We start from the raw sequence: 15,023 nt of genomic DNA, 5'->3' as shown, positions 1-15,023 counted from the left end.
AAATTGTTTATACAAGAAGACAAATAATTATGTGTTGTTTTTATCTAGCTGGTATAGACAGGTTTCTAAATTCTCAGTTTGAATCAGTGGATCGAATTTTTTTTTCAAAAATTTACAAATAAAATGTTGAAAAAAAGTGGAAATCCACAAAACTTGAGTTAACCACGGAAACAGAATGCAACTATGATATTGCTTCGGAATTTCTCACCCTCTCCATACCAATTGGTCACAAAAAAAGATAAGTTTTTGCATAGGATTTGCATATATTTGTCCATAAAATTGTGTAAACTGCTATATATACCGCAGAGCATTTTTATACTTATTTTGATACATGGCATCCATTTGTGCGCGATAGACATATCGAGATTTAAACTTTGTTGAATACATGATAATCTTAAGATTTAAAAAATTAATTAGAAATCTACTACGCTAAAGTGTTGGTGAATTTGTAAAAAATCTTATTATTCTAATTAAACAGTCCTTGTGTGTCAGGAGTCATTCTTAGATAATTGGAACAAAAAGTCAAACAATTGCGTGAAGAGTGAGGTACTGAGAAGGGGGAAAATTCCCTCATATACGTAATAATTTCTATTCGTTTTAAGTTTTTATGTTGTTCCTTACTTTGAGTCGGAAGAAACTTTTTTTTTTAGTAACAACCACAAGCCGAAAGTCTATGGTATCTTTGGTTTATTATCACACAAAAATCATAGTTAAGAAGCTGCTTAAGATAATATTAAATGCTAAGATTGGCCGAAAAATAATACAAACAAATTATTGTTTATACCTGCCATTATTTAACAACTCTAACTTTAACGTAAAGAGCGAAGCACTGATGAGGGGAAGAAACCCCCTCATATACGTAATATGAGGGGGTTTGCCCCTCAGCAATACCTCGCTCTTTTCGCCGAAGTTCGAATTTGTTTGTTGGAAGCTATTTTTCTTGGCTCCCCCCGAAAAACACGGAGTTAACGCAGAATCTATCAATACAAGGACTTTGGCCTTAAAGTACCTTATATAAATTTGCGTCGAGACTTCTCGACAAATGTTGCCACAGTAGAGACTTCAAATTTCAAACAGTTGCCACAGCCCTTCTTAAAAAAGTTGACGGGAAGATAGGATGGTTAGAGGACCTCTACTATAAAAGCATCAAGATTTTTCCAAGAATTCTCATTTAATCCTATGTTCTTCACTATTCCGTGAATTTGACTCCCTCTAAAACTATTTGTAAGCGATTGGGCTTTTTAAACAAGCCGTTTTTGTCAACACCCGCCTAATTGACACGATGTTGCCGAAAAGATTATTGGTCTCGATTCTTCAGGTAACAAAATCCAACAACCAAATGTTCTAAGCAGCCAGCTGAAGGGACTCACGTTTATAAAGTGTTTGCAGAGACGGATCTAGATCTAAATCCTGGGGAGGGGGAAATGTGACACAGGGGCCAATAACTGACCAAATCGATAAAATTACTTAAAAATGTGTAAAAAAAGAGAAAAAACCAAAGAGGGCACCGGAAAAATCACGGGGGTATCCGATCCGCGATGCCCCCCTCCCACGATGGTGCTTGATTCTACTAGTTTTTTTTTACGTAAACTATCCATCATACCCAGTTTCCCATAATAATGTTATGGAGGAAGTAATGAGAAAGAGCTTTAAAACCGTATAGTTATGTAAAATAAATTTAACAAAACCAAGCCCTATTGAAGACTTGTCTACGCTCATGAGTCTTAGGAAGTACGCACAACGCTATGGATATATTAGCTTTCCTAAAGTGTATCCCGTCCCTATTTTCATGCAAACCAGAGTCAATAAATTCACGTCCTTGGGGAGACACATAGACTAATCGCAGTAGCACTAATGACGGAAATCAGGCCGAAACTATTTTAATTCAAAAAAAGGCCACATCATTAGATCTCGAGAAAGAGCGGAAAGGGTAATTTAGGATGACAAATCCAGGTTCAAGGGCAATCAACAGCGACAAGAAGCCAAGTTTACCAGTTCGTTTCGAAATTTTCATTCCATTTCATTCCATTTCATTCAATACACCATTCTATTTCATTCCATCTACAATGATGTTGTGTTATGTCAAGGGAAAAATAAACCCTGTCGAAGGGGAAAAAAGAAACAACTTTCTCTTCTTCTTTTTCGTAAAAAGCCGGGAACGTAGGAAACCGGTCTATATAGAGGACACGAGGCAGTTTTACCATTCAAATACACTACACCGCCAGGGTTGCCACCAAGGTCACTTCCTAAAGTGCTCCAACTGCCCAAATTGGTGTGCTACACAGCGAATTTTAGGTTAGGTTTTAAATCTGTTTTAATTTTAAAGGACTAAAAATGCATCCTGAGCTTATCAGAGCACAGAATGGGAAAAATGTACGGGCACACGCATATCCCGTACTTGAATGTATTTGGATTATTATCATGTATAAAAAATGTTTCGACATATATTTTGATCTGAGACATATAATGTAATTGCATTTTATTTATATATATATATATATATATATATATATATATATATATATATATATATATATATATATATATATATATATATATATATATATATATATATAAACAAAAAGAAAGACAGAAGGAAAAAGGAAGTCTGTTTTCCTAGTTTAGTAATCAATATAGATAAGTACTTGAGAGAGGCCTTAACCCTACTCATATATCCAATTATATAGGTCAAACAGCAGAGCCATACACAATCAACCGCAAAGAATAGTCCTTGGACAGGCAGTCGTGTCGTAAGAAAGTACAAGTCGTCATATACCGAATATTTAAAACTATAAATTAAACAAATAGTTCAAAGACGACCACCCAACATAAGGGTTCATCAGGAGAAGACACACTTGCCTATAGGATTTCGTTGCTTTAACTGAACAGAGCTATAACAGCACTTTCTTTAAATTTTTAATTTTTCAATTTTTTTAATTGTTTTCATTATTTTATCAATAATTACATTAAACCACATTATTTTATTAATTAAACCACATTGAACCACATTATTTTATTAATGACAATTAATTTATTTTTTCATTAATTTTAACTTTTTTTTTATTAACCGAACTTTCATTAAAACAGAACTTTCTTTAAACAGAACAAGTGGGAAGCCTGCACATCACACAGTCTTTGTCACAAAATCAGTTGAGTTGCACAAAAAGCGGGAAATAATCAGACTTGCTTAAATCTTTTGTGTTAGATGCCTCAATTTGACTTCATTTTCTGCCCAATTTGCGGCATCACAAGTAACTCTGATGTATCCCAAGCATCGATAGTGATCACTACTTGCCCGGAATAGAACCTTACCGGGTACGATTCTTGCCCGACCCTCTCTTTGAAATGTCGAAACTTTACCAATTATTCTCTATATTTTTTTATATAATTCACCCGCTGTTTTATTTTGTCGCATTACTTCGATTTTGCACCATCCCCCTATCAGGAAATGTTTTTATTTTTCTGATTTTTATAAGCTTGATGGGTTTTTACCCCACATGATAGGTGAGGAAATCAGCAGGAACCAATGCTTCATAAGACAGCAACAGTCGATAGTCTTATAATTATCATCAGCCCCTTAGCAAAAGTGCAAAAACTGTATTCTGTGTGTTCCATGCAGAACAGGATAACTGAACAAAGATAACTGCACGCGTGACAGATAAGGTAATCCGTATTAGATCGATTTCTAACCCCCTATAGTCCAAACAAATTGAAAAAAATAGTGCTAAAAATATAACATCAGAAAAATTCTTTACATCCCCACATGTTTTTATTATTATTATTATTATTATCTCCAGTGCATAAAGTGAATTCTTGGTCAGCATCTCCAACCGAAGAAAATTTTTCCTTAAAATGCTTTGAGACGCCTCTAAATAACATTTCTAACTTTGGTGAAATCGATTGCTAGAAAAGTTTTGACAAAACTTTTCTTAGAGAAATAAGTTTCACTGCAAATTCAACTTAGAAACAAAGACAAATCCTAGAATAAGAAGAACATGACATCAACATACCAAGAATGTTAGTTTTATAGTCCAAAATATTTTAGGAAACAGAGGAAATAAGTGTCCAAGTAGCAGGGAAAAATTCATTTTATTCTTTAGTTCATTTAGATATAGGTTTTTCCTTTTTCTTCGTATTGCTATTTCACTCTAATAAATCTTGTAAAGAATTTGCACCCTTCACTTTTTTTACATGTACCTGTAAAGGGTCATTCAACGATCTTCGACTACTGAAAACTAAAGATTCTCCCTGTTAAAGATTCATGGGACTCCACGCCCTTCTTAAAAACTACGTCATAAATAGTAACAATAAAAGAATAAGTAATTCTACTCTTTTCATTTCAGCAGCTTGTGAAGCAGCAAAACTAGAAGTTGGATTATTCATACGATCTTGAATGGGGGAGGTCCCTCAAAATTGCTCCAAAGGTCCCTTTCCCCTAAATAATTAAAACAAAAACTGTAGCCTATACATGAATTATTTTTCGTAACGAGAATTTATTTAATACCCTACTAGTTGGATCAGATGGCACCTTTGGAATCAAACAGTTCCTGGTAAAGAACTGTAAGTAAGGAGCATTCCCGCTCAATAGTCACCTAAACTCGAAAAAACGGAAAGAATTGGATTTTTATGCTGATTTCAAAAATATAAGTTCAATTAAGTTTAGTTTCACCATCAAAGGTTACGAGCTTGAGAAGATTTGCCTTATTTTCGATTAAAGGAGGAAACACCCCCTACAAGTCATAGAATCTCAATGAAAATCACACCATCAAGAGCCCTACTGTAGAAGTTTCAAGCTCCTATTTGCAAAAATGTAGAACTTTGTATTTTTTGCCAGAAGAAAGATCACGGATACTTTTTTTCCAGGAGTGATCGGATCGACCAAGTGGTGCTAGAATATCAGGAGAGGGCTCATTCTAACGGATATTAAAAGTTTTGTGTCCTTTTTAAGAGGCCGAAAAAATTGGAGGGCAACTAGGCCCCCTTCCACGCTCTTTTTTTTTCCAAAGTCACCTGAGTAAAATTTTAATATAGCCATTTGTTCAGCATAGTCTTTGAAGACGACTTAATCCCCCACAGTCCCCGAGGGAAGGGCTACAAGTTATAAATTTTGCCCATTGTTTACATATAGTATTGGTTATTGGTAAGTATACAGACGTTTTAAAGGGGATTTTTTCTGATAGGGAGAAGTACGGGGGGATTGGGTTCGTGGGAGAATATTTCCATTGAGGAATTTCCCTTGGGGGAAGAGAACTTCCGTGAAGAGGGCGCTGGATTTCCCAGTAGTATATGAGGGGGTTTTTCCCCTTGTCCATACCTATCTCTTTAAGCTAAGTATTTTTAGTAGTTTCAAAAGAGCTATTTATTCTAATTTAACGGCCTTTGTGATTCAGGGGTCATTCTTGAAGAATTGGAGCACAATTCTACCGTTAGCGTAAAGAGCGAGGTATTGACGAGGGGAAAAAACCCTCATATTACGTATATGAGGAAGTTCGCCCCATTGTCAATGCCTCGTTATTTACGTTGCAGTTCGAATTTTGTTAAATAATAGCCGATATAAACAATAATTTATTTGTTGTATTTTCCAGCCAATCTTAGGTTTTTTTATCTTAAGCAGCTTCATAACTATGTTTTTATGTGATAATAACCCAAAGATATTGTATGTCTTCGGCTTGTGGTTGTTATTGAATAACAAAAAAAAAGTTTTTCTAACTGAATGCAAGGAGTAACATGAAAACTTAAAACGAACATAAATCATTACCTATATATTTTAAAGATTTTTTCTTTTATTCATTTCAGTCATTTGAGAATTGCTCAACTTGTGACTTTCATGTTCATAAAAATATTTTAAACCTCTTTCGCTGTTCTGTTACTAATGCCTTACAAAATTAGCTCCGCAAATATCGCTAATTTAAATTAGGTGGGAGAATCTTTCTATGGAGAAATTTCTCATGGCGAGGGAAATTTTCCATGAAGGGGGGGGGGGGCACTAGATTTCCCGACGCTATTTAAAAACGATCAGCAATTACATAAAACAAGTTTTTTCAACTGAAAGTAAGAAGCAACATTAAAGCTTAGAACGGACAGAAAATATTACGTATATGAGAGGGGTTGCCTCGCCTTATTAGCCCGCTCTTACGCTTAAATTTATTTTTTAACTTTTAAAAGAGGTTATTATTCTAATTAAACAGCCTTTGTGATTAGGGAGTCATTGTTAAATAGCTAGAACAAAATTAAACTTAAAAATTAACAACTTAATCAAAAATCAAAGATCATTATAAGCTTATTATTAGTTAAAAAAGTAATATTAATATGCAAATTTTGTTTTGATTATGCATATACGGTGAACCAAATTCAAAACCTGCATTAATTTAAAAGCGTTAAGAAATTAAATAAAAACGAAAGTTTTTTTAACTAAAAGTAAGGAGCAACATTAATACTTAAAACGAACAGAAATTATTCCGTATATGAAGGGGGCTGTCCCCTCCTCAACGCCCCGCTCTTTATGCTGAAGTTGTTTATTGTTTTAAACAGTAGAGTTGTGAGAAACAGTCAAACTTTAGCGTAAAGAGAGGGCGTTGAGGAGGGGACAGCCCCTTTCATATACGGAATTATTTCTGTTTGTTTTAAGTTTTAATGTCACTTCTTAAAAAAAAGTGTAAAAAAGTTGTTTTTTTTTATTTAATACAATGAAGAATGTACGTGGTATTAGAAACATACATTCAAAAGGTACATTTAGAAATTACATGTATTTATAAATTATACAGGGAAATATACAAATATATATTTAAAACGACATGCAATTTCGCTTCTGCGGAAATTTCTTTTTAATGATTTTTTTTCAAGTGATTTCTTTTTATGGAATTTCATGCTTGCTGGTATGAATAATCAAATTTGTAGTTTTGATACCTCAGTGAAAACAATTCTTAGTTATTAATGTATCAACAGTAAAGTAAAGAACTGTATGCCCGCAATGTATTTTTTTTCTTTATTTATTTAGTTATTATATAGAACATTTCAATAATTAGTAACCTGCCTCGTTAGTTTCTATTCTGAGGTTTTTGCTTTCGTATATTTTTACACTTGAATATAAATAAGTGACATAAGATTGAATTAGGCTAATTTATAGTCAAGGCCGTAACCACGCGGGTAGGGGTTTTGAATTCCCCTCCTCGGAATATTTGTCCGGCTCGAAAAAACCTAATAAAAATATATAAAAGCACATTTTTAATGTGCTTTAAACTTATTTGTACCCCCTTTAGATACAGTCAAGTGTATAGAAGTCTAGGAAGCCCTTCAGATGAGTCTCATCCTAGAGTAGGAGGACATATACGCAACGTCGCATTGGATAAAATATTAGGTGCTACTCATCCCCCCCCCCTAAGCGTGCCTTTGGAGGAACGAGGAGAACTAAGGTATAGTACAGAGACGTAAGCTGAGAGGCTAAGGGCTCACGATCCTACCAACATCATTTTTTTAAACTTGTGGCCTCTTCTTATTCAATCTGTTAAATAAAATATGTTTTTATTGTTGCCCCAGCCGAAATATTATTTCCTCCTCCACGGAAAATTCTGATATACGTATGTAATATAAGAAGACAGCAAAAACTTTTCTGAAGACAGTGAATAAAATATAATATACAACCTAACTGAATATTTCGGCTATATAACCAATAGCAGTATATTAATTAGTACAGTATAGTATATTTAACTCACACAAAAAAACCGCAACGCAACAAAAAAAGAGAATAGCGACAAAACAATTAAACGTTTTAATTTGAACCTTTGATCGAAACGATTAAAGCAAGGCAAGCCATTCAAAAACATTAATACAAACAAACAAAGTCATCACATAACGCACTCACAATGGGCTATAACCCAAAATATAGCCGGAATTTCCACTTAAGCAGTATATAGTATTTTAATCGCTATTTTCATAAAACTCCACACTATCTTCGGTACTATTGTATTTTAGCGACTACATTGTTGTTCTGGATCTATTGTAAAACCGATTTCTCTGTGTGCATTAGAAGATAATTAGCTAGGACTGAGTGAGATAAACTACTATGTAGGTATATTTTTATTAAATATTTAATAAATAGAGTTGGTTAGGCATTTGATGCGTTCTGGGCAGCCTGCTTTCCGTATTCTCTGTTGTAGTTTACATAATTTTGTTTCAAAAGTATTATATTTTCATCAGATTTTTATATATTTCATTAAAATTAACCTAACTTCACTTCTTGGTTTTGGTCACTATAATACACAAATACCCTATCTTTTTAAATTTCATACAACGGAAAAGGTGGTCTTTGTCATTATTGCCTACTTGTTTACCTTATCTAAGATAAAGGTAACATTTAAGATTATAACATACCGCATGTTGATTTTCAAAGCGGTTTCAAATTTAAATAAAAACCATTAATTCGAAATTAATTAGTTTCTAAAAAAAAATTACGCGTCTCTAGAAAATCTTTTACAACAAAAAAAAAGCAAGTTAATTTTACCCTCTACTTGGTATAATCTACAATCCTTGAAACAGAGTTACGTTAAAACAAAGACCACCACAAGGACTCGGGTATGGTTAATGACAAGTATTCTCGGAATAAAGACCAGAAAATTAAATTTCAGTCAGAGTACAATGAAGAACAGAGAACAAAAGAAAATTGTTTTCCTTTAACCCAATTTCATCACCACCGCCCCCTTCTCATTATCCTTGACCTCTCAATTAACTGGTGAAAGGACTCTATTTCTACAGAGTGTCCTTTTTCGTAAATTATCATAGCCAGTAACGTAACGTCGGATTCCATTTTGAAGAAGTTCTTACAACATTTTATGGAGCTTTGGAGGGAAGTACGTCGCTACTTAATAAATGAAAATCCTAAGTCAAACTTAATGAAACCCCTTCTCTTTACGCTAAACTCTTACAAGCACTGTAAGAACTCAAAACGTTCTTAAAAAACTCAAAACGTTCAAAACTCAAATTAAAAAACTCAAAACTCAAAACTCAAAACTCAAAAACGTTTTTGAGGGTAATAAAAAGAGCCAAATAGAAGTTTCAATGTTTCAAAGAGTGGTATTTCGCCAAAAAAGCTCCTTGTCTTTTTTAAATACTAAAATTTTTGCACATTGTTTATCTTCGAGTAAGTGGACGCATTACAAGAAAAAAAAAGCTTTATCATATGCCCACTGTAAACATGATAATTGGTATTACTAAGTTTTTATAGTACTAAGGTATTACTAAGTAATTACTAAGTATATTACTAAGTATTACTAAGGTATTATTAAGTATTGTCTTGAATGAACGTGTGTTTTCCAGTAGGCTTGAGTGGCATGACAATATTATTTATTTAATAAGAAAAACAGGCAAGAGTAGTATGTGTAAAATTGTGTATTTGATTGCTATTATAATGAAGACCTTGAACATATATACAGACCCGGATACTGAAAAGGGAGGCCCTCAAAGCTTCCCCCCTGGAATCCTACACTTTAGCGAATTAATGGACATGTTTATTCAAATCATCAATCTTTTTTTTACTGCTACCCTCTCCCTGTAATCGAAATCCCTTTGCATGTTCCTGTATATATCGTAAAAAGCCTCATTTATATCTTAATTAAAGATAGCACAGCCACTGACAAAGCAAAGAATTCCATTCTTGAAAAAGTTAGAACATAAATTTTATTGCACTGCTGAGGAGGGGCATTTTGAATAACCTAATTACAGAGCATACGAAGACGACTTCAACTACAACAGTTGAATTAACTATTAATTAAGGAACACGAGAAAATTGATTTTTAAGTTGACTGAAACGAAACAAGAAAAGCTTTTCGTTTTGCAACTTACTTTCTACCAATCCCATTGTTCTTGTCCTCTATTTTCTTCCTCTTAAACTAATGATTAAACTAAATTATAACCAACATAAACTAATGAAAGAGATCAACTTCTAAGTGCCTCCTTTTAAACAAAAAGAAAGTCAAAGAAAAGTTATGTGCTACTAGTCAAGGTATTTCCTAACACATATATTGAGTAGGGGCGTAATTTGCTATGGGATGGAGAGAAGGCAACTGTCCCTCCAAGACCTTGGTTTGACCCCAGACCGAAGCTGCCCCCCCAGCTGAAATTTAGTGTCTTCAAAATCCTGTCAAAACTAAGATAAACCTGCATAATTCAAGCATCCAGAGAAACGGGTCAGTTCACTATAGTGGTTAAATCCTTTAGTGTTGTTCTGCTGTTTAGTGTTGTTTAAATCCTCAAGTTAAATCCTCTAGTGTTTAAATCCTTTAGTGTTAAAACCTTTATGGATTGTATGGCTTATATTTCAGCTTTCATTGTGATTTTCACTTAATTTGGGAAAATTGGCGCCAACTTTATCATTCCGCTAAAGATTTTGACGAAATTACGCCCCAGATAATCCTTTTGAAGTAATCTGAAAAGATTTAATCAGGATTACCTCTGTTAGGAGGATTGTCTCACTTTCATTACCAAGGGCTGAACTTCAGAGCAGTGTTGTCAGATCATATTAAGTGGAATGCAGCAGAATAAGGAACCAAGAACATTTAACCACAATCCTCTCTAAGTTAAATTTTGAGTTTTCAATGGATTACTATTAGCCAGACTTTCCAATAATTAGTAATCACGAAGGCAAAACAATAAAAATATTTCTCGTAATTTTAAGTAAAAATATCAAACAGTTCGTGGTAACGAACTGTAGTAAGCAGCGACCCGGCTCAATAGTAACCAAAACTCTAAAAAACGGAATTTTGATACCAATAGCTACATAAAAAAAATCGCATTTTAATGCTGAATTCAAATACATAACTTTCATCAAGATTAGTCTGACCTATCAAAAGTTACGAACCTGAGAAAATTTGCCTGATTTTCGAAAATAGGGGAAAACACCCCCTAAAAGTCATACAATCTTAACGAAAATCACACCATCAGATTCAGCGTATCAGAGAACCCTATTGTAGAGCTTTCAAGCTCCTATCTACAAAAATGTGGAATTTCGCATTTTTTGCCAGAAGACAAATCACGGATGCGTGTTTATTTGTTATTTTTTTTTTTTTTTTTTTTTTTTCAGGGGTGATTATATCACCCCTGAAGATGAATTGAATCCAGGCGTGATTTGAAGACAAATCACGGATGCGTGTTTATTTGTTTGTTTTTTTTTTGTTTTTTTTCCCAGGGGTGATCATATCGGCCCAGTCGTCCTAGAATGTCGCGGGAGGGCTCATTCTAACGGAAATTAAAAGTTCTAGTGCCCTTTTTAAATGACCAAAAAATTGGAGGGCACCTAGGCCCCCTCCCACGCTCATTTTTCCCCAAAGTCACCGGATCAAAATTCTGAGACAGCCATTTTATTCACCTTAGTCAAAAAACCTAATAAATATGTCTTTGGGCACGACTTACTACCACGCAGTCTCCCTGGGAGGGGTTGCAAGTTACAAACTTTGACCTGTGTTTACATATAGTAATGGTTACTGGGAAGTGTACGGACGTTTTCAGGGAGATTTTTTTTTTGGTTTGGGAGGGAGAGTCGAGGTGGAAGGGGGTTACGCGGGAGGATCTTTCCGTGGAAAAACTTCTCATGGAGGAAGAGACTTTCAATGAAGGGGGCGCAGAATTTTTTTGCATTATTTAAAAAAACAAGGAAAAAATAAATATGAGAAGTTTTTTTCTACTGAAAGTGAGGAGCAGCATAAAAACTTAAAAAGAGGAGAAATTATTGCGCATATGAGGGGTTTACCTCTTCGTAATACCTCGCTCTTTACACGAAAGTATTTTTAGTAATTTCAACTATTTATTCTACGGCCTTTGTGATTCAAGGGTCATTCTTAAGGAATTGGGACAGAATTTAAGCTTTAGTGTAAAGAGCGAGGTATCGACGAGGAGTGAACTCCCTCATATACGCAATAAAAATATACGAACATAGAAGTTCGTTACCCAAGTTAATTCGTAAATTACGTATATTTTTTACTAATGAAAATGCTCGTAAAACAATCAGAAGTTCTAGTTGCCCTTTTAAGTAATCAAAAAATTAGAGGGCAGCTAGGCTTCCTCCCTCTATCCTTTTTTCTCAAAATCTTCTGATTAAAACTATGAGAAAGCCATTTAGCCAAAAAGAAAATTAATATGCAAATTTCGTTTTAATTATTTATGTGCGGAGAGCCAATGTCAAAACATGCATGAATTAAAAAATGTCCAGAAATTAAATAAAAAAACAAGTTTTTTAAAATGAAAGTAAGGAGCGACATTAAAATTTAAAACGAACAGAAATTACTCCGTATATAAAAGGGGCTTTTCTTCTTCAACGCCCCGCTCTTTACGCTAAAGTTTTTTTCCTTTTTTTAAAAAGTAGAGCTAAGAGAAAGAGTCAAACTTTAGCGTACAGAGCGGGGCGTTGAGGAAGAAAAGCCCCTTTCATATACGGAGTAATTTCTGTTCGTTTTAATTTTTAATGTCGCTCCTTACTTTCATTTGAAAAAAATTGTTTTTTTTATTTAATCATAGTCAGGGACCAAGGCCATATCCAAAAGGGGCGGGGTTAGGGGGTTTAAGCCCCCCTTCCCTAGAATGTTTGTCTGAACCGTAAAAAGGTAGCAAAAATGCATACAAACAAACTTTTGATGCGTTTTGTAAAGTTTTATTTGTAACCCTCCCCTGTAAAAAAAATCTGGATACGGCCTTGCCAGAGACATACCAGAGAATTCTATTTTTGAAAAGTCCAAGTTTATATAAACTGTTCCATACTTCCCGAGAGGGGTACTAACCTAAATTAAGTGCATATCAATGAGACTTTGATGAATACTATTCAATTAATTTTTAATTAAGAAACTTTAGGCGGAAAATTGAATTTTAAGTACGAACAAAAGAGAGTAAGACAATAGGAAAGTTTTTGATTTTATAATTCACCTTTTTACCAATCCCATTGTTCCTGACTCCTTGTTTCACCGTGTTAATTAAACTTGTAAAAGGAACTTACTAAAGGAATCGACTTTTAAGTAGGCCTCTCTTTAAACAAAGAAAAGTAAAAAAGAAATATTTATTGGCCGTCATGCGATCAAAACTTGTAAGAAAATCAATAAAAGGGAGCGTAAACAATCAGATCAGGGTCAGAGCTTAGGGTATTCAAGACGTCACTCGCAGCCAAAGCTTAAGGGTGTTTTCTCAACAGGAATTCTTTATTGTGCAAAATATAAATAAACCGCCATCAGGGGGCTGCACGCCAGGGTCAGATTTAAGCCTTTTGCGCCCCTAGGTCCAAGCAATTTACGGGAAAATACCCGAAAGTTCGGGGATAGTAAAAGCCCAGAACAGAAGGCAACTGGTGAATGATGAGCCAAGAGTAATCTTGGCTCTTGAAAACATAACAAACGAAAGAGCAAGAAAACCAAGAGCAAGAAAGATAACAGAAAAGAAAACATAACAAAGAAAACATAAGGTATATGTTTAACGACATTTTATCAAGACTTTTTATCAAAGAAAGAGTTAGTGAAGCGACTGGTTATATACTAGGAATAGTTGGAAAGTTTCTACTCAATATCTTAGCGAAAATTAGCGTGGGAATTCAACGAAAGCAAGCTATTCGCGCAAAAATTTGTTTTGAGTTGATACCGAGCGATGTCTTGGGAGACATCTGACAGTCTATAAGTGGCTCAGGGATTTTAATTCTGTTTTAAAATCAGTTTTCTATAAATAGACAGCGCAGCAGCAAAGTGTACCTGCCATTTTGACGACAGATCATATCAGTCCAGTTTTTGTTAAGAAAAAAAAATCGCTCAGTGTTTTTATTTGTATCCCTCGGCATTGTGCGTCCCTAGGCCCGGATCTATTGGTGCCAACTGGCGGCACCTGGCCAGTTGTCAGCCCACTCTTCATCACTTGCTGTTACTCTAGGAGCAGGATATGTTTACCCTCATTTACAGAAATGAAGACAACTTGACCTCCTACAGTGGTTTGTAGCAGGGGCAAATGCCCTCCCTTAACTATGAAAAATATATTTTTTTTTTGTGCGTCCGTAAAAAATTGAAAAAATGCCTGCTCCTTGCACCATATATTTTCGTAAATTTGATTCCCCGCTCCACAGATTTATGTATAGTATGTTGTCGTTTAGTTCCTCCTCAATAGAAATATTTCCTTTATTCCTTAAACCTTTCTATAATCCTTGTCTCCTTAAAACGGAGAGAATTCCTTAAATTTCTTTAAAACTTTATAAACTTTATAAATCAAAATTATTATGATTTTAAGGGATAAAATCAATATATGTATATTAAACTGTCAATCCGTATTGATTTGTTTGTTCGTTATTTGTTTTTTCAGTAAAGTGCAAATTATATTCTGGTCTTGACAAGATATGGGGTTTGTTAGCCCTACTCATGTAAATTTCTCATCGTTTTAAGTTTGACTCGGTTATTTATTGTAATTTCTGTTCGTTTTGGATTTCAGTTCTTTATTTATGGTTGTTCTTAGTAGTTTTACGTTTGGAAGATTACTTGACTTTATTTCTCCTCATTTTTGGTTTGATGAAGCTCTTTACTCTTTTAAAACTTATTTTGTGAAAAAGTTTTTTAATTAATTTTTGCAAATAGTCAGAAAGTCAAATAAGCCTATCTGCGTTAGTCATGTGGATATCTTTTTTAAGCCTTTATAACCTCAGAGGGGAGATATCCTCTGAAAAATTATCGATATCGGGGATAATAGACCAGTTACCTGTTTTTCCAGTTCAATGATATGGTTCCTCATTTCTTCAACTTTGGAAAGATGTTCTGACCTTCTAGGTACTTCTGAACGAGCCATTTTCAGCTGAAAAAGCAATAACAAAATATTTAAGAAACCTCTACCCAAAAGAGAAAATGGGCAAGGGTTTGTGAATAGGGTTTAGACCCAAATGAGAAAATTGAAACCAAAAATGGTCTAAGGCCAATATTGCACACAGGTCCAAACTTTGGAGAGAAGAGGATAACAGATATAATTTTATTGGTGGTTGGTGAGTGTGACCCCACAGTACGGACATAGTATGCAGTTGCTGC

The 15,023-nt window shown here is 34.3% G+C and overlaps 1 protein-coding gene across 1 annotated transcript in view; it reads right to left on the bottom strand.

Annotated features, from left to right (window-relative positions):
• Positions 1 to 14,790, bottom strand: part of LOC136038979 (uncharacterized) — a 154,615-nt gene extending 139,825 nt beyond the window's left edge. The window contains exon 1 of the mRNA XM_065722497.1: positions 14,704 to 14,790. Coding sequence (XP_065578569.1) covers positions 14,704 to 14,790 — 87 coding nt within the window. The remainder of the gene's footprint in view (positions 1 to 14,703) is intronic.
• Between the last annotated feature and the right edge of the window lie 233 nt (positions 14,791 to 15,023).

This window comes from Artemia franciscana, chromosome 18 (genome assembly GCF_032884065.1).
Source record: "Artemia franciscana chromosome 18, ASM3288406v1, whole genome shotgun sequence".
NCBI lineage: Eukaryota > Metazoa > Arthropoda > Branchiopoda > Anostraca > Artemiidae > Artemia > Artemia franciscana.
The sequence above is the reverse complement of the archived record's forward strand: the minus strand, read 5'-3'. Positions and strand labels throughout refer to the sequence as shown.